The sequence below is a fragment of the Giraffa tippelskirchi genome, chromosome 5 (assembly GCF_054371585.1).
Source record: "Giraffa tippelskirchi isolate mGirTip1 chromosome 5, T2T-mGirTip1v1.2.pri, whole genome shotgun sequence".
Taxonomy (NCBI): domain Eukaryota; kingdom Metazoa; phylum Chordata; class Mammalia; order Artiodactyla; family Giraffidae; genus Giraffa; species Giraffa tippelskirchi.
The window spans coordinates 128660104-128679203 of record NC_137279.1 but is presented as its reverse complement, the minus strand read 5'-3'; the positions used below and the strand labels follow the sequence as shown (position 1 = coordinate 128679203).

Here is a 19100-nt window from a genome sequence, read left to right as displayed (position 1 = left end):
GACCGTAGCCCACCAGGCTATTCTGTCCATGGGATTTTCCAGGCAAGAATACTGGAGTGGGTTGCCATCTCCTTCTCCTGGGGATCTTCTGGACCCAGGAATTGAACCTGGGTCTCCTGCATTGCAGGCAGATTCTTTACCAACTGAGCTATGAAGGAAGACCTTTATTAATCACTGCTGCTGCTGCTGCTAAGTCGCTTCAGTCGTGTCCGACTCTGTGCGACCCCATAGACGGCAGCCCACCAGCCTCCGCCGTTCCCGGGATTCTCCAGGCAAGAACACTGGAGTGGGTTGCCATTTCCTTCTCCAGTGCATGAAAGGGAAAAGTGAAAGTGAAGTCACTCAGTCATGTCCGACTCTTAGCGATTCCATGGACTGTAGCCTACCAGGCTCCTCCGTCCATGGGATTTTCCAGGCAAGAGTACTGGAGTGGAGTGCCATTGCCTTCTCTGCTAGTTCCCTGACCTATTAATCACTAGGGAAATGCAAAGCAAAAGCACAATGAGATACCACTTCACACTCATTAGGATGACTATTTAAAAAAAAAAAAGACAACACAGAGAATTAACAAGTATTGGTGAGGATGTGGAAAAACTAGTCCCCTGTGAATTGTTGGTAAGAATGTAAAATGGTGCAGCTGCTGCGGAAAACAGTACAGCAATTCCTCAAAAAATTAAACACAGAATTACCACATGATTCAGCAATTTCACTTCTGGTTATATACCCCCCTACAAGTGGAAACATGGGCTCAAACAGTCATTTGTACACTCATATTCACAGTAGCATTACTCACAACAGCCAAAAGGCAGAAGCAATATAAATGTTCATCAATGAATAAACATATAATCAAAAAGTAGTATGCACACACAATGGAGTATTATTCAGCCATAAAAAGGAAAGAAATTCTGATACAACATTACAACATGAATGAACCTTGAGGACATTACCCTTAGTAAAATAAGCCAGTCACAGAAAAACAAATACTCTATGATTTGACTTATATGAGATTAATTAGAGGAGTCAAATTCACAGACAGAAAGTACAAGGGTGGTTTCCAGGGGTTGAGGGAAGAAGGGAATGGGGAGTTGTTGACGGGCACAAAGTTTCAGTTTTACAAGGTGAAGAATTTTGGAAATTGGTTACACAACAATGAGAATGTACTTAATGAAACAGGCTGTATACATTAAAATTGTAAATTTTACCGCAATAAGTATATTTTTATCGCAATTTAAAAAACTGGACTTGGAAAGGAGTGTGGAAAACAGAAACATAGTCATTAGGATGAAGACATAAGTCACTATCCAGGTGCAGAGGCAAGGGGAAATAACTGCATTATTATTACATTTACTTTACTATTTTCATATGGTACCTGGATTTCAAGCTCAGCAATGTGCTGCTGTAGTTCAGCAACAGCTGCTATGCTATCTGCTTCCCGGAGTCTCACAGCCATCACTTCTTCCTTGTTCTAGGGTGTTAAACAAAACAAACCAAAAATAAACCATACAATAAACCAAACCATTAATAAAACATAAACACTGTAACTTGCCTCAAATTTACAAAGTAACAAATAGACCTCTGATTAAATCAGAGAAAAAAAATGCCATTATAACTAACACAACATTGTAAATCAACTATATTCCAATAAAAAAATCTTTTTAAATGCTATTATATCTTGAACTTGGTATAAAATGAAGAATAAATATATAGAACAGCATTCCATCTTTAAGAGTACTTGTATATAAATATTGTTCAAACTTTTAAATTAAATGGTAACTTAATTAAAACTATTAAAATTACTGTTGACTGTGAAAACTGTTAATTTTTTATCCAAGAACAATTATTGAGAACTTTCAAATATGTAACTAGGGCAATGGATTGATAGGAATATAAACACTGTACGTTAGCTAGGTAATATTTTTAAAATTACATTTTTTGAGGCAATGAATATTAATGAATATTTACTTTATACTACAAAGGAGATAATAGAAGAGAAAGATGGGATGTACAAAAATATATAATATTGAGGAAATATTAACTTCAGTTGAAATTTAGCAATCAGTATCAAAAATGTGCAGCATGGTGACCATAGGAGAAATTTAGCACCTGATAGTAATATCAAAATTTTTAAAAATTTCAAACTTGGTAAAAGTATAATTAAACTTTTAAATAAAAATATATTTATTCTTTTATCTTTTTAGATATGAACCTGGTACTTCATTTCAAGCAAATATTGCTTTAAATATTTTGCCAAGTTGTACATGGCCACTAAGTATAGTTTCTGCACCCAATTAATAACCAGCTCTCAAGCAAGTGTGTGTGTGCGTGTATAAATGTGTTTGTATGTACATTTACAATATATTTTAATCTAGATTGAAATAGAAAATGTACAGTATATAGCAGTTAAGATATATAATACTCATTATTATAAATTCTATTAGTCAATATACTCTCACAGAATGCTTTCCCTAATTTTTGCCAAATCTTGTGTCCATAAGTCACCTACCACTGAAAATGAGGAAAAAGTAAAGTGTTGATGTAAACTCTGGCTAATTTTTGTGTTATTTATTCTAATAATAGAGTTATTATCACTCTGATAACAGTGATCAAATTTTTAAGCTTTAACAGTCTAGAGAAGGAGACAAAAACTTTCTTTAAAGGGCCAGATAGTAAATAATTTCAGACTTATGGGTCATACAGGCTATTACAACTACTCTATCCGCCACTGGAGTGTGAAAGTGGTCACAGACGGTATACAAATGAATAGGAAATAAATGAATATATTTCAATATACAAATGAGTGTATTCCAATAAAACTTTATTTACAAAAACAGGCAACCAGATAGATTTGGAACATGGGCTATAGTTTGCCAACTTCTGGTCTAGATAATTAACAAAACAGTAAGTCAAGCTTTGATTTGTAGTTTGCCAATTCATGTGCTATAACCACTCCCATCATGGCTCCTTTCAACTTGACATAACATTAGTGAACATTAGTGAAGATAACATTAGTAGCACACCATGGTATTTCTACAATACAGATATAATAAGTATAAATAATCTGAAATGCACAGATACTAGTAAAATGTAAAAATTAGGAAATCATGAAGTTTGAGTATTTACTATCATTATTTTATCATAATTTGTTAATTATGTTAAATAATTTAATTTTTAATATGGCTGTTTAACAATTGTGTCACAAAATTCCTGAAAACTTAACAACTGGTTCTTGCCAGCCTTACAGCTAGTTCCAGCACACCATTGTGTCTATGTTTAATAAAACTCAAATCTCTGTCACTCCCTTATCTTAAATGCTTCAATAGTACTCCACAGATCTTGAGATAACAGGTTCTTTTACTGGTATCCAGGATTCTCCATGATTTGGCTTCCCTATCTACTGCTCTAGCTTCATATATTACCAGTATTCCTTATCACACACTCTCCTCCAACTTGAACTTTTAGTTCAAGCAAACAACCTTCTCTGTTTTGCTCTTTACATGTGCTATTCCCTTTGCCTAGTGAACTCTCTGTTGTCTTTCCTCAACTAACTCCTACATATCCTTAAGGTCCCAGCTTAATCATTCCTTAGTGAGCTTTGCTTGAACCATAAATCTAACACTAAACTTACATTACAGGATCCAATGTACCACCTCAATCATAGCACTATTCATACTGCATTGTAACGGTGTGTTTGTCTGTATCCTTTGCTAAGACAGAGCCCCTTAAGGACAGAGATCTCTTTCCAACAGCCAGCACTGCACTGCAACCACTGAGTGTGCCACTTAAAAAGCCTCATCCTTTAGCTTTAGCTAAGCCTGAGATGATTGTAGCCTCATGAGACTCTAAATCAGAATCACTAGATTAAGCTGCTTCTGAATTTCTGATCCATAGAAACTCTGGGGTATTAGTGGTTACTATTATTTTAAGCTGCTAAATTTTAGAGGTTATCTGTTAAATTGTAATAGATAACTAATAGATATTTACTCTACTAATTTTAACATTGTATAAAAATATTATATCCATCAAGTAAAACACCAAATATTTGGGCACCAACTTTCTCCTACTTTTCCTCCCTCTCCAACTCAATCACTGAGTCTCTATAAAAATAATGGATTGATCTACTCTACTTTAGTTCCACTGCCAATACCCGAGCCAAGGCTAGCACCTCCTCTGTCTTGTTCTATTACCTGATGATCTCATATCACCTCTCTCCAAAGCCACCTCAAATCCATGTCCACACACAGTGGCATATGTGTTCTTTTAAAAAATAATTATATTAATTGCTACATGCATTATCTCCTAATAAAGCTAAAATTAACTGCTGAAACCTTAAGCAAATTTGCATAAACTCAAAATAGTTCCTCCAAATACTTATTAATTATTGTCCTATTGTGGTGGTTGTAACAAATTCTTTGATACTCTTTCCTTCAGGAGTTGTAACTTAATGCCCTTCCTCCACTCGGACCATTGTCTAGGCTCAGTAACTTGCCTGTAAGGAACAGAGTATGAGGGTGGGGGGACTTCTGTAGTGGAGAAAGCTAGCAGATATCACCTTAATCAAATGATCAAAGTTAATAGCTCCAGAGGTAAGGCGTATCAATACAGAATGCCCCCTAATGGGGTTCCCAGATGGCTCAGTGGTAAAGAATTTGCTGCCAGTGCAGGAGACACAGGTTTGATCCCTGGGTCAAGGTCCCCTGGAGGAAGATGTGGCCACCCACTCCAATATTCCTGCCTGGGAAATCCCATGGACAGAGGAGCCTGGAGGGGCTACAGTCCATGGGGCTGCAAAAGAGCTGGACACGACTTAGCAACTGAACACACATATGCCCCTGATATACTGAGAAAGGGCCTAAGACACATAACCTTGGTCTAAGCGTAAGAAAACATCAGACAATCCTAAATTGAGAGATTTCTACAACATACCTCACAGATCAAAGAAGAATGAGACATGATGGGGAAATCTGAATGAAGTCTGTAATTCAGTAATAACATTATTACTAATGTTCATTTCTTAGTACTAATAAATGTGTCATGTTTATGTAACAGGTTAAAATTAGGAGGGGCTGATTAAAGGGTATATGGGAACTCTCTGTACTGTCTTTGCCATTTTACTGTAAACATAAAATTATTTCAAAAGTAAAAGTAAAAAACCGAAGCAAAGGACTTCCCTGGTGGTCCAATGATTAAGAATCTGCCTGCCAATGCAGGGGACAGGGGTTCAATTCCTGGTCCAGGAAGATTTCACGTGCTGCGGGGCAACTAAACCGTGTGTCACAACTACTGAGCCCAAGTGCTACTGAACCCTGCAAGCTCAAAAGCCTGTGCTCCGCAACAAGAGAAGCTACTGCAAAGAGAAGCCCATGCACCACAACTAGATAGAAGCCCCTGCACCACAACTAGAGAGAAGCCCCCACTCGCCACAACTAGAGAAAAAGCCCTTGTAAAGCAAACACCCAGCACAAACAAAAATAAAATAATAAATAAAATTTAAATAAAAAACTGAAGCAAATATAGCAAATCAAAAAATGTATCATGTTTTATATCCTACCTCTCAGTGGCCTCCCATAGCATTTAAGAGTAAAACTCAAACTTGTTACCATAACCTATAAATATCTACAGGGTAAGAAGTTAAGTCCTAGCTTTCCTCCCCCCTTTATCTCATTCAGCTCTGCATTCTATATGAGACTCAGCAACCAAGTTCTTTCCTGCTTTTTGGGTCTTGATCTCTGACCTTTTTCATGTAAGGATTTTCCCCCTACTCTTCACATGGCTGGGTCTTTCTTGTTCTTCAGCTCTGATACCATCTCCTGGCACTTGATCTTAATTACCACTTCCTCTAACTTTTCACTCTATAGAACATTATTACTAATTATCTTTTCTGTTTTTTTATTTATTGTCTCACTAAACAGTAGGTCTACCTTCTCCATTACTGTATCCCCACTGCTTACAAGAATAACCTACAAGAAGACACCCAAATATTTGACAAATATGTACACTGATGTTATCATTCTTTGAAGTCTCATAATCTCACCACCTCCAATCCCTATTTGAAAATCACTGTTCTAGAACATATAAATTGCATCTAATTAAAATGAAAAGATTTTGTTATACAATTTATAAATAACATGATAAAGAAACAGGTACCATCATGCCCTGCAGGTCAAAGCACAAAATGGTACAACCGTAAGGAGAGTAATTTGACAAAAACTATGAAAAGTACCAAGGTATTTACTCTCTGACCAAACAATCAAATTTATAGTAATTTATTCTATAGAAATGTGTAGATATACCTCTATACATCTGAAATTATGTATGTACAAAGTTATTCACTATACACTACTTGTAGTAGTAAAACACTGGGAATAAACCATGTATTCATCAATATGGACCTAGTTAAGGATACTGTGGTATATACATGCAATGGAAAACAATGTACTTAGAAACTAATGAGGAGACTCTAAGCACTGATAACTGAAAGCTGTACAAAACATATTAACATGAAAAGCAAAAAGTGGAATATATTACTGTCTGCTAACTTTCACATGAGACTGTGAGAAGAAAAACTATATACTTATAATTACTAGTATCTGCCTAAAAGAAACTCTAAAGGAAGTTATCAGAAAATAATAAAAGCCATTATCTGGGGAAAAAATAAAGGGGTGTATGCGGTAGGGTCAGGAAGAGAGTAAGATAACAGGGATATGAATGTTTTCATTTACATTTAGCTTTAAAAACATCAAAGCATTATGAAAAAATGCACAAATATTAAGGTACTAAAAATTACATGAAATATAAGCAACAGGTTTAATTTCTTGTTTTCTTCCTATCATTATTCCATATATGCACAATATTATAATCATACAATACTTTGCTCAGCTTTCCTCACTTAACATTATTTATTACACAATTTTACAAGTTTGTATATGAATATATAATACCTTTTCTCCTGGAGATACAAAATTATATATCTGTTACTAGAGTATAAAATCTTTTCTATAATTTTCAAATTTAAATTTACACAGAAAATCCAACAATCTTATCACTGAAATTTTGGGGGCCAGGTATGTTATGGAATTTCAGATTTTTCAGACTTTAGAAGAGTAATAAGGTGCATAAACGGAACACTAATACTATACAATGGATTCTGAGGCAGTGTCCAAAATGAAACAGTATGCTCAATGCTCAACAAAAATGAAGCAGTGACATATAAATACTCAAACCAAGTGGGATAAATAACAACTATAAATGGCTATATATTAGTTCAAATCAGGTTTTGCTTCCAAATGAATTTGTGTGAAATTTATGAAAAGATTTAGGTTTCAAATTGTTCTGGATTTTCATATTGGGGATCCTAGACTTACACAAATCAAGTGGGAACATTCAAATTCAGTTACAGAGGGAAAATAACGCTAATATTAAAAACAGTATCCCGGACTTCCCCAGTGGTATGGTGGATGAGAATCCGTCTGCCAATGCAGGGAACACGGGTTCAGTCCCTGGTTCTGAAAGATTCCACATGCCATAGCAACTAAGACTGTGTACCACACCTACTGAAGCCTGAGTGCCAAGAGCCTGTGCTCCCCAATAACAGAAGCCACCACAATTAGAAGCCCGCACATTGCAACGAAGAGTAGCCCCCACTTGCCGCAACTAGAGAAGGCCCACATGCAGCAACAAAGACCCAGCACAGCCAAAAAAAAGAAAAAGAAATTAAAAACAAAAACAGTATCCTGCTTTACATCAATGAAAAATAGCATGAGCTTTAATAATTACTTATCAACAAATCACAAGCTATAATCACATAAAAGGAAATGAAAACTATCAGATTTATATAACTGAAAGACTAACTCTCTTGAAAAAGGTTTATTGCTGAATTGTTTCAATATGACAAAGTAAAATATTTAACACTTAATCAGAATGCACCAGATGCTAGGGTGACAATTAACACTGGTCATGCTGGAAATCTGCAAAAGGCACTTAAAAAATTTGAATAAATCAATATACACCTTAAACACAGGGGAGATCTCATAATCAGCATCTGTATATACTTTACAGAGGTATTAATGAAAAAGTTAAAGTTAAATAAGATCTCATATCAGCTCTCAAAATTCTGAATGTGGGCCCATTACTTACACAAATTCAAAGCAAACAATTATTTTCATCGGCAAACTCCCCAAATATTTATTTCCAAATAACACTTTACTTTGATTAAAAGGTGCTAAGGTATTTGGGGTACAATATTAAATCCAGTAACAATGTTATCAACATGCTTAAAGGAAAACATATCAATAATAAAATACTAAATTTAGTTCTTTATTAAAAATAAGTCAGGACAGACACTGCAAAATAAAAAACTGAAAAAGATATTAGTACAACAAATCAAACTGATGTAATCTCATGTTATATCAACTCATTTTTAAATTAGCCTAGGGAATTTTCTGGCAGTCCAATGGTTAGGACTCAGCGCTTTCCCTGCCACGGCTTGGATTCAATCCCAGGTCCAAGAATTAAGATCCCACAAGACAAAAAAAAAAAGCACACATAGTCACATACTTCAGGAGGGACTACTCTTACATTAGTACAAATTTCAGTACTCCCTACAGATTTCTGTCAGAGTAAACTGTAACAGTCATGCATATTTATTAGGATGTAATTTCATCTCTGGCTTTCAGTGACACTGATAAACCACTCAAGCTTCACTTTTGGTTTTTAATGACACTAGAACAAGTTGATGGAATTACAGCTTTATATCTGCCATTGAAAGTCTTATTTCTTACCATAGAATAATAAGGCTGCAGTCTTTAAAGGGCATTATTCCTACTCTCTCACCATGGAAAGATGAATGTCTAGTTTTTTTAAAAAATCTCATAAACAAAACCAAATTTGCCAAAAAACAAACTTGCCCTCAGTAATTCATTCTAATGTTCACCACAGTCATCTCTTTAGTTATTTCACACAAACACATACATACAACCCCTCTCCTTCCACCCCATTTCCCAACTTCACCTTCTCTCTCATCATTGCTGTATTATAAATTTATTTAAGGAAAAAAAACATACTTGTATTCAAAAACTTTTCCATGCTTTATGAATCCAAACACTCCATACAAAATTTTAAAATTGATTAAAATAATAACATGAAATGCACACAATTTTGCCAACCCTTGGGTACACACACAGCTCTTTTATTCTCTACCCAGAAAACATATATCAATATTGACAGCCCACTAATAAGGTGCCAATCAAAGCAGAGTGGACCCAACTTCTCTAAACTGCTTATCTTTTTGGTTGAGACATTAAAAGCTTCAGTTTTGAAGGGCTACAGGTCAACAGAGATACCAACCTCCAACCACTTGGTTAACTTAATTTTCTAACCAAGTGGTTGAAAATGAAGTTTCCAGCCTGAAATTTACCCAGAGCATGATGAGGTAACCTGGCCCAAGAGCAACTGCCAAACTAAGTTCAGGAAAAGCAGGAAATAAGACCAGCTTCTTTTAGTTTTATGATAATGTACTCAGTGATGAGATAAAAACAAAAACAAAAAAAACATTATTATACTGACTAAAACATAAACTTGCTAGTTGATATGTTTACCTTGCATTCAATCTCTGCTTGTTTGCGCTTTGCCTCACTCAATTGGGTAAGCAATCCTTTGTTCTGTGCAGAAAGATACTGCACCTTCTCCTGTAGATTGATCACCTCTTGCTCTGCTCTTCGAAGATGATTACTATTGATCTGGTTCTAACAATTAAAAACATAAATACAGAATACAGATAAAAATATAAATATCAGAATACAGAAAAAAGGCCTGAAAAAACTGGTGGCTCAGACAGTAAAGAATCTGCCTGCAATGCAGGAGATCAGGGTTCAGTCCCTGGGTTGGGAAGATCCCCTGGAGATGGGAATGGGAACCCACTTCAGTATTCTTACCTGAAGAATTCCATGGACAGAGGAACCTGGCGGGCTACAGTCCATAGGGTGGCAAAGAGTCGGACATGACTGAGTGTCTATCACAAAACTTATAAATTTCTATGTGTGTATATTATGTCTCAGCAATAATTTTCAATGTTATTGTTAGTCATAGGTCTATTTTATCCAACAAACAGTTAAATACTTAAAAAAATTATAAAACTGCTTTAAAAATTAAAACATCCAAAAGAATGCATAAGGTTCACATTAGAAATTTTCATTAAAGATCCATTTACCATTCATACAATAAAATCTATAAACTATAAGGATGCTTATATAGAACTTGTAGGTGTTAATTTCTGAAAAGTCAATATGGTATAAATAGATATATACAGAGATATGATATATTTAACTCCCCTTTCCAGTTCACAAAAGAAAGCACAGACCGCCGAAAAGATATCACCACCACTTACAGAAGTGCAAACATTTTGATGTCACAAACTGTCATGTTAACTACATTCCTACAATGTATAGCACAGTCTGTTTTTATGGCTTATGGACTAGCTTTGAATTCTGGCTTGCCATTTGGTGATTAAACAAACTAATTAATATCTAATTTCTATTTCCTCATTTGAAAAATGTACACAGGGCTTCCCAGGTGACTCAGTGGTAAAGAATCTCCTGCAATGTACGAGACTTGGGATGGATCCTTAAGTTGGGAAGATCCTCTGAGGAAGAAAATGGCAACTCACTCCAGGGTTCTTGTCTGGGAAATCCCATAGGCAGAGAAGCCAGACAGGCTACAGTCAATGGGTTGCAAAACAGCTGGACAAGACTTAGTGACTACACAACAACAATGCTTTTTTTTAAAAAGAAAACTGTATGTAAAATACTATTTCTCATTTAATTGTCTTTACAATTAAATGAGATAACACATGTAACAGAGTTTAATATATAGTAAGAACTCAATATATGCTAGCCTCTTGGTGTATTATAACTATAGCACATGCTACAAAACATAGATCTTTTATTTATCTATTTTTATTGAAGTACAGCTGATTTACAATGTTGTTTTAACTTCTGAAAGTGAAAGTGTTAGTTGCTCGGTTGGGTCCGACTCTTTGTACTTCATGAACTATAGCCCCCTAGGCTCCTCTGTCCCTGGGATTCTCCAGGCAAGAATACTGGTGTGGGTTGCCGTTCCCTTCTCCAGGAGATCTTCCTGATGCGGGGATTGAACCCAGGTCTCCTGGATTACAGGCAGATTCTTTACTATCTGAGCCACCAGGGAAACCCTTTTAGTTTCTGGTATACAGCAAAGTGATTCAATTATATATATATATATATATATATATATTTTTTTTTTTTCCCTCACCCTGTTTTAAATACTTTTCCATTATGGTTTATTATAGGATATTGAATATAGTTCCCTTTGCTATACAATAGGACCTTAACATTATAGATCGTGAATTCACTGACATGAGGTAGTTTTCATATTCAGGCTTGACCCAACTTGAATTCTCTCAATCCTAAATTACTCTATTAGGGGCCTGAAAGAAACAGTAAGCATTCTCATAACCAAACACAGGCAAAATCTGGCTCTTCATCTAACAGTTCTTTAACCTTGGTGAAGTTATCTAATTCTATCAAGTTTTAGTACACTGATAGGAGTGCAGACATTACTGCTTGACTTTTAAGGCTGTGTTGTGAGAATTACATGAGAAAAGTTTATGAAAGTAGTTCTCTCCTAATGTCTGAAATAGAAGACATTTAACAAATACTCAGTTATTACTATTACTAAACCTATTCTATCTCACTCTATGAAAATGATCCTGCCTCCAGTTTTCATTTTAAAATCTGTATCACCTGATAGATTTAAGCTCAAACACTTTCTACCACTTCAGGTTTCTTTATTTTCACTATTCATCTTCCTGACCCACAGAAGAAATGCCTCTTTCCTATGACCATCCTCTCTACTCTCTTCTTTCTCACTTTCAATCAACACTGTCTGTCTACAAAGTTAACAGTGAACTTCTTAACCATATTCAAAATGTTCCACAACCTCTTTTTACTGTCTTATCTCTTACCATGAAAACAAATAACTATACTTCAGAGGGACACACCTTCAACATACACTCCAAAACTCCTCCCTGCACCCCTAAATACCATTCCATGCTCCAAAATTACAAAACACGCACACAAATATAAAACCTAAGAATTGACTATGAGTGAGAAATGGCAGGCAAAAAATACACTATATTCTTAAGAACTCTAGATAATAATCACATAAGGATTTTATACAAAATAGTTTACATATTTACATATTAAACATAAAAAGAAACATAAACAAAGAACTAATCACTGTCAAAATATCAGCAAATTTGAAAGATAACCAAATATAATTTCCAAAATGAACAGACACTGATAATAAATTCAATTAAAGGGTTAAATAGGAGATTAAACACAACGGGGGCTTCCCTGGTGGCTCAGTCAGTAAAGAATCTGTCTGCAATGCAGGAGACTCAAGTTTAACCCCTGGGTCGGGAAGATCCCCTGGAGAAGAGCATGGGCACCCACTCCAGTATTCTTGCCTGGAGAATTCCATGGACTGAGAAGCCTAGCAGGCTACAGTCCCTGGGGTCGAAAAGAGTAGGACTTTCCTGGTAGCTCAGCTAGTAAAGAATCCACCTGCAATGCAGGAGACGCTGGTTTGACTCCTGGGTCATGAAGATCCCCTGGGGAAGGGATAGGCTACCCACTCCAGTATTCTTGGGCTTCCCTGGTGTTTCAGACAGTAGAGAATCTGCCTGCAATGTGGGAGACCTGGGTTCTATCCCTGGGTTGGGAAGATCCCCTGGAGGAGGGCATGGCAACCCTCTCCAGTATTCTTGCCTGGAGAATCCCCATGGGCAGAGGAGCCTGGCAGGCTACAGTCCATGGGGTAGGAAAAAGTCGGATAAAACTAAGCCACTAAGAACAAGAGACAATGAAGGAAAAATTAGTGTCCCAGAAGATGTCAAGAGATAGAAAAGAAAATAAAGAGGTATAAAATATACTTTACAGGTGTTGCCAAAAAAAAAAGTGAGCTATGATGGCTTAAGAAGATGATAATAGTTGAGAATTTTTACAACAAAAATCATATATGCATCTACACCCTAGGAAGCACAATTAGTCCCAAATACTATTTGGGATAAATATAAATAAATCCTTATCAAAATGCATTATACCAAAACTTACAGAATGCTAAAGTAAAGTAGAGGCAAATCAAGGGAAAAAGAGTATCTGTGAAGGTGGAAAGTGAAATATCCAGCAGCCATCGCAATAGGAAAAATTGGTAGTGCTTAAAAAAAAAAAAATTCATCCTATAAAAGTATACTCAGCTAACTATCACAGAGGAGAGAAAAGTACATTTATTTTAAGAAAGTGAGAGAGTTTACAACTCATGACTGAAACTGGGAGGAAACTATTAAATAAAAGTAAGAATAGAGAGCAAACAAAAAAAGCATGCAGGTAGACAAAACCACAGGCTTCCCTTGTGGCTCAGCTGGTAAAGAATCTGCCTGCAACGCAGGAGACCTGGGTTCGATCCCTGGGTTGGGAAGATCCCCTGGAGAAGGGAAAGGCTACCCACTCCAGTATTCTGGCCTGGAGAATTCCATGGACTATACAGTCCGTGGGGTCGCAAAGAGTCGGACACGACTGAGCGACTTTCACTTTCACTTTCACTTTTCAGACAAAACCACAGGAATACTGACTACATAAGACAATAATGATGTCTAGGAATTTGGAGGTAAAAAAATAATATGAATTTGGAGGTACAATAATAGTAAGATGTAAGACTTGAAGATGAAAGAGCACATGGTAGTTCTTCTAAGGACTTAATACAGTTTGGAAAAAAACAGAGATAATTACTAACTTGTTTCGTCAGGGAAGCATTTTTTTTTTTTTTTCCAGGTAACAAACACTAGTAGAAAAGAAAAGGAATTATAAAAGTCAAATTAATATGGAAATACCAGACCACCTTACCTGCCTCCTGAGAAATCTGTATGCAGGTCAAGAAGCAACACTTAGAACTGGACATGGAACAACAGACTGGTTCCAAATCGGGAAAGGAGTACTCCAAGGTAGTATACTGTCACCCTGCTTATTCATATGCAGAGTATCTCATGTGAAATGCTGGGCTGGATGAAGCACAAGCTGGAATCAAGATTGCCAGGAGAAATATCAGTAACCTCAGATACGCAGATGACACCACCCTTATGGCAGAAAGCGAAGAGGAACTAAATAGCTTCTTTATGAAAGTGAAAGAGGAGAGTGAAAAAGCTGGCTTAAAACTCAACATTCAGAAAACGAAGGTCATGGCATCCAGTTCCATCACTTCATGGCAAATAGATGGGGAAACAATGGAAACAGTAAGAGACTTTATTTTGGGGAGCTCCAAAATCACTGCAGATGGTGACTGCAGCCATGAAATTAAAAGACGCTTGCTCCTTGGAAGAAAAGCTATGACAAACCTAGATAGCATATTAAAAAGCAGAGACATTACTTTGCCAACAAAGGTCCGTCTATGGTTTTTCCAGTAGTCATGTATGGATGTGAGAGTTGAACCATTAAGAAAGCTGAGAGCTAAAGAACTGATGCTTTTGAACTGTGGTGTTGGAGAAGACTCTTGAGAGTCCCTTGGACTGCAAGGAGATCCAACCAGTCAATTCTAAAGGAAATCAGTCCTGAATATTCACTGGAAGGACTGATGCTAAAGCTGAAACTCCAATACTTTAGCCACTTGATGCAAAGAACTGTCTCATTGGAAAAGACCCTGATGCTGGGAAAGATTGAAGGCAAGAGGAGAAGGGGACGACAGAGGATGAGGTGGTTGGATTGCATCATCAATTTGATGGACATGAGTTTGAGCAAGCTTTGGGAGTTGTTGATGAACAGGGAAGCCTGGGCCTGCTGCAGTCTACAGGGCCGCAAAGAGTCGGACATGACTGAGCGACTGAACTGAATAGAAGCAGAAAGAAAAACAAATCCAATAAAAAGTGAGAGAGGAGGAAAAAACATAGAAAAAAGGAAGAGATAGAGTATAAAATACAATAATTTCAAATACATCATAATAAAGACTTTTGATTTCTGATTGAGGATGTAGAGAGTCAGAAAGAACACTGGTTTTCAATTTAAAAAAAAGGGCAGCCAAACTCTAAGTTCATGACTACTGTTGAACACACCAAGGGGTCACGGGACAACTATCCAGCCCCAAATCTAAGAAGGGACGTGGCAGATGCTGCTAAAAGCTGTTAAGAATAATTCAGAATAATTTTTCTTCAACAGGAACAGACCAAAAAGACGGATGAGAGTCTTGAGAAAGAAATCTCCATGGTACAGGCCTCAGGGAGGGGGAAAGGGCGCTAATCCTTGCTTATCTCCTCTAGGGAACTAAAGGTTTAATTTGCTTGGAGTGGGACAACAAACACTGTTGTCTTTTGGGCATTGGGAAAACAAGGGCATCTGGGGAAGGGGCTGGACTATAGCTTGGGAATAGGGTTCCCGATGGTTCAGATGGTCAAGAATCCGCCTGCAGTGTAGGAGACCTGGGGTTGATCCCTGGGTTGGGACGATCCCCTGGAGAAGGGCATGACAATCTACTCCAGTATTCTTGCCTAAAGAATTCCATAAACAGAGAAGCCTGGTAGGCTACAGTCCATGGGGTCTCAAAGAGTCAGACACGACTGAGTGACTAACACTCACAAGACAGGAGCACTAATGAGGCCAAATGCCCCAGATCCAGGAACACACTAATGCAGCCAAAGACTGTGGCTTTCTCAGAACAACAAGGCAGAAGCGTTCTCTGCTCTTCCAGTTTCTTGTGGAACAAAAGTAACAGTGGGACACTGCTGGGGACTGACAACTCCTCAAGTGCTGTGCAAAGGGAAGACCTACAGATAGTGAGAAAATCACCTGGCAAACCAGCCCCTAACCTAAAAATAAGACACTGCTAGAGGAATTTGAAGCCTGTGGTGCAATGAGGGTAACCACAGAAACAACAAACCTCAAACCTGCCCAACTCCTGACTGTATTAACTCAAACCCCCCACATTAAAGGCCTAGTAGAAGGAAAGATGTACCCATTTCCAGGCATACAAACCATTAATTTTGGTCTACTCTCCTACACAAGATGCACATCCAGTTAAAAAAAAAATTACAAAGCATAGGAAAAGGCAAAAAACAAAACACTTTCAAGACATAAAGCAATCAACAGAACCAGCCTCATATATGACACAGATATTGAAGTTTTCTGACAGGGAATTTAAATTAAGGGCTTTATGGGAAAGGTGAAAGATAGGCAACATCAGATAGGTAGTATCAGCAAAGAAATGAAAACTGTAAGAATTAAAAGGAAATACTAGAAGCAAAAAGCATAGTAACAGATGTAAAGAATGCCTTCAATGGCTCATCAGACAACTCACAAAGTGGAGGAAAGAATCAATGAACTTAGTGATAACTCAAGAGAAATAGGTCAGTCAACAGAAACTGAAATACAAAGAGGAAAAATAATGGGAAGGCAAAGAATAACCAAGAGTTGCTGGACAACATCAACAATTTAATGTTAAGTGTGACTGGAATCCCTGAAGAAGAGAGTGTGGGAGAATAAGTATGTGATGAAATAATGACCATGAAATTTCCAAATTTCATGGCAGTCACAAATTCACAGGTCCCAGAAGCTCAAGGAAAAAACAAGCAAAAGTCACATCAAGTCAAATTGTATTTCCCTAGGAAATTGTCCACTTCATCTAAAGACTCAAATTTCAAATGTATTGCTTAAACATGCCCACAAAACAAAAAGACAAAAGACTGTTTAAAGGAATGAATTCCAGGGACTTCCCTGGTGGTTCAGTGGTCTTTGCTTCCACTGCAGGGGGCAGGGGTTCCATTCCCTGGTAGGGGAACTGAGATCCCAACTGCCCCATGGCCAAAAAAAAGAGTTAAAAGAAAAGGAATGAATTCCAGCGAACATTTAAGTAACAGGTAATTCAAATCTTACAAAAAACTTCTGAGAATAGAAAAAGTTATATACAACCTAACTCATTTATCAAGCTTATTATAACCTTGGAGCCAAAACCAGATAAAAAGTCTCCTCGCAAAAGAAAATTATAGTACAATCTAATTCAGGTACAAAAAAATCTAAATTATGAAAAACCCGATTCCTGCAATGGGAATATGTTGTGTATGTTTCTGTGTCTGTACTCTATATCACAAACTTGTATTTTGATAACTGTACCTCAATATAACTGGTTTTCTTTGCAATCCTATATATTTTATTTTATGCATTAAAAAATATTATTTTGAAAAGAGGTTCATAGGTTTCAGGCTCCCAAAGGGGTGCATGGCACACAAAACAGATAAGAACCCTTGTACTAAAAAGGGTTCTTGTACTAACCCTTGTACTAACCCTTGTACTAAAGAAACTCCTATTGGAGATACACACAAGAAAACATGCAAGAATGTTCAGGGCAGCACTGTCTGTAATAGCAAATGTCAGTACAAAGAGGAAAGTGGCTCCATAAACTAAGGTATACTTACCAGGTGCATTTTTCTAAGTCATTAAAATGAAGGAACTGGAGCTACATGTATCAGCAAGGACCTATTTTTTAAACTGGATGCTGGATACATGGGTGTTTAATGCAATATTCTTTAGATAACCAACACACCACACTATTTTTATTTATTTTTCTCCTTTGCAATGAGAAAGCATCATGTATCATCACCAGTACACGTACTGACATTTAGGAACCATATCCATTAGTCAGGTATAGTGCAAAATACAAATTCCTTAGGAAAGTTTTCTCATTTCCAAATTTCTTCTAGGTTTTCCAAACCACCTAGTTTGAATTAACTGTCCTGTCCTATTCTCCACAGCAATTTATATTTAATTCTCTAAGTACAAATTTCTGAATTATATAGTGCTTCCAGTTTTATTGATATAATTAACATATAGCATTGTTTAAGTCTACGGTGTACAGCATAACTTTATTTACATATATTGTGAAATGATTACTACAGTAAATTTAGTTAACATTCATCTTATATAGTGAATTTAAATATAGTTTGTGCATGACTGATTTCTCAAGTATAAGATCTTTGATGGCTACACACTGCTTTGTATTCATAAGTTCCCAAAACTACATTTGTTGAGTTTGATTCATTTACCTATACTCACTCTGAAATAAATCCTGAACACTGGTTAAAAAGTTGTGGTTGCACATTTAATATCTATATTGAGATACTGACATAAAATCTGATCATAAAAATAAAACCTCCCATCATAAAGCTGGATTTCTACTTTTCATAATCTTACTGTTATTTTTAACTACAATGAAAAACACAAGAAAATAACTGTGAACAATGTAAAATAAGATATATTTATTCTAAAGGATTTACATATCTATGTTATCACATTATCAAGTTGGGATGATGATTTTACATTTAAGTATATAGAATGATACATGAGTTAACTATGCCCCCTACTGACTGAAAAAGTATTTTGAAAACCAAATAACATAACAGAGACTAGATGTACCACATAAAAACTAAATATCCCAAATGTACTTTTAAAATGCAAATGGGTTTCATAAAAAGGACTTTGTAGGTTTTAAATAAAGACTATTTGAGATAATACTTATTAGAGGAACAGGGGACTTGAGAAGAAAGAAGTATAACTTTGGAACTGACTGCTCAGAATAACCACATTACACAATTTTAGGAAGCATCCTTCGCATTACATTCTATATCAGTGGTTCTCGAGCAGGGGCAATTTTGCCTCCCCAGGGACATTTGACATCTGTGTGGAGATGCTTTCGGCCATCATAAGGAGGTGGGGGTGTGGTACTTCTGAATAGAGGGTAGAGGGATGTCGTAGTAGTTAGAGGCCAGGGATGCTACTAAACGTACTACAATGCACAGGCCAGTCTCACAATAAAAAATTATCTGGCCCCAAATATTAGTTGTGTTAAGAAATTTTGCTCAACATGAATATTCCCTTTCAGGTTGTGCAATAAGAAAACAAAGTCAAATAGAGTTTTACGACTTGCTTAAACTTTGCTGAAAGAGTGAAAGAAGACACTAAATCTCTGCATCAAGGAATATGGGTTTGGGGACTTTCCTAGTGGTTCAGTGGTCAAGACTTCACACTTCCAGT

The 19100-nt window shown here is 36.5% G+C and overlaps 1 protein-coding gene across 8 annotated transcripts in view; it reads right to left on the bottom strand.

Moving 5' to 3' along the window:
- EVI5 (ecotropic viral integration site 5) overlaps window positions 1-19100 on the bottom strand; it is a 223088-nt gene that overhangs the window by 63594 nt on the left and 140394 nt on the right. For all 8 annotated transcript variants that reach the window (XM_081486300.1, XM_081486303.1, XM_081486304.1 and 5 more), the window contains 2 exons: window positions 9594-9740; window positions 1370-1465 (listed from right to left, as the gene is read on the bottom strand). In XM_081486300.1, the coding sequence (XP_081342426.1) occupies window positions 1370-1465; window positions 9594-9740 (243 nt within the window). The remainder of the gene's footprint in view (window positions 1-1369; window positions 1466-9593; window positions 9741-19100) is intronic.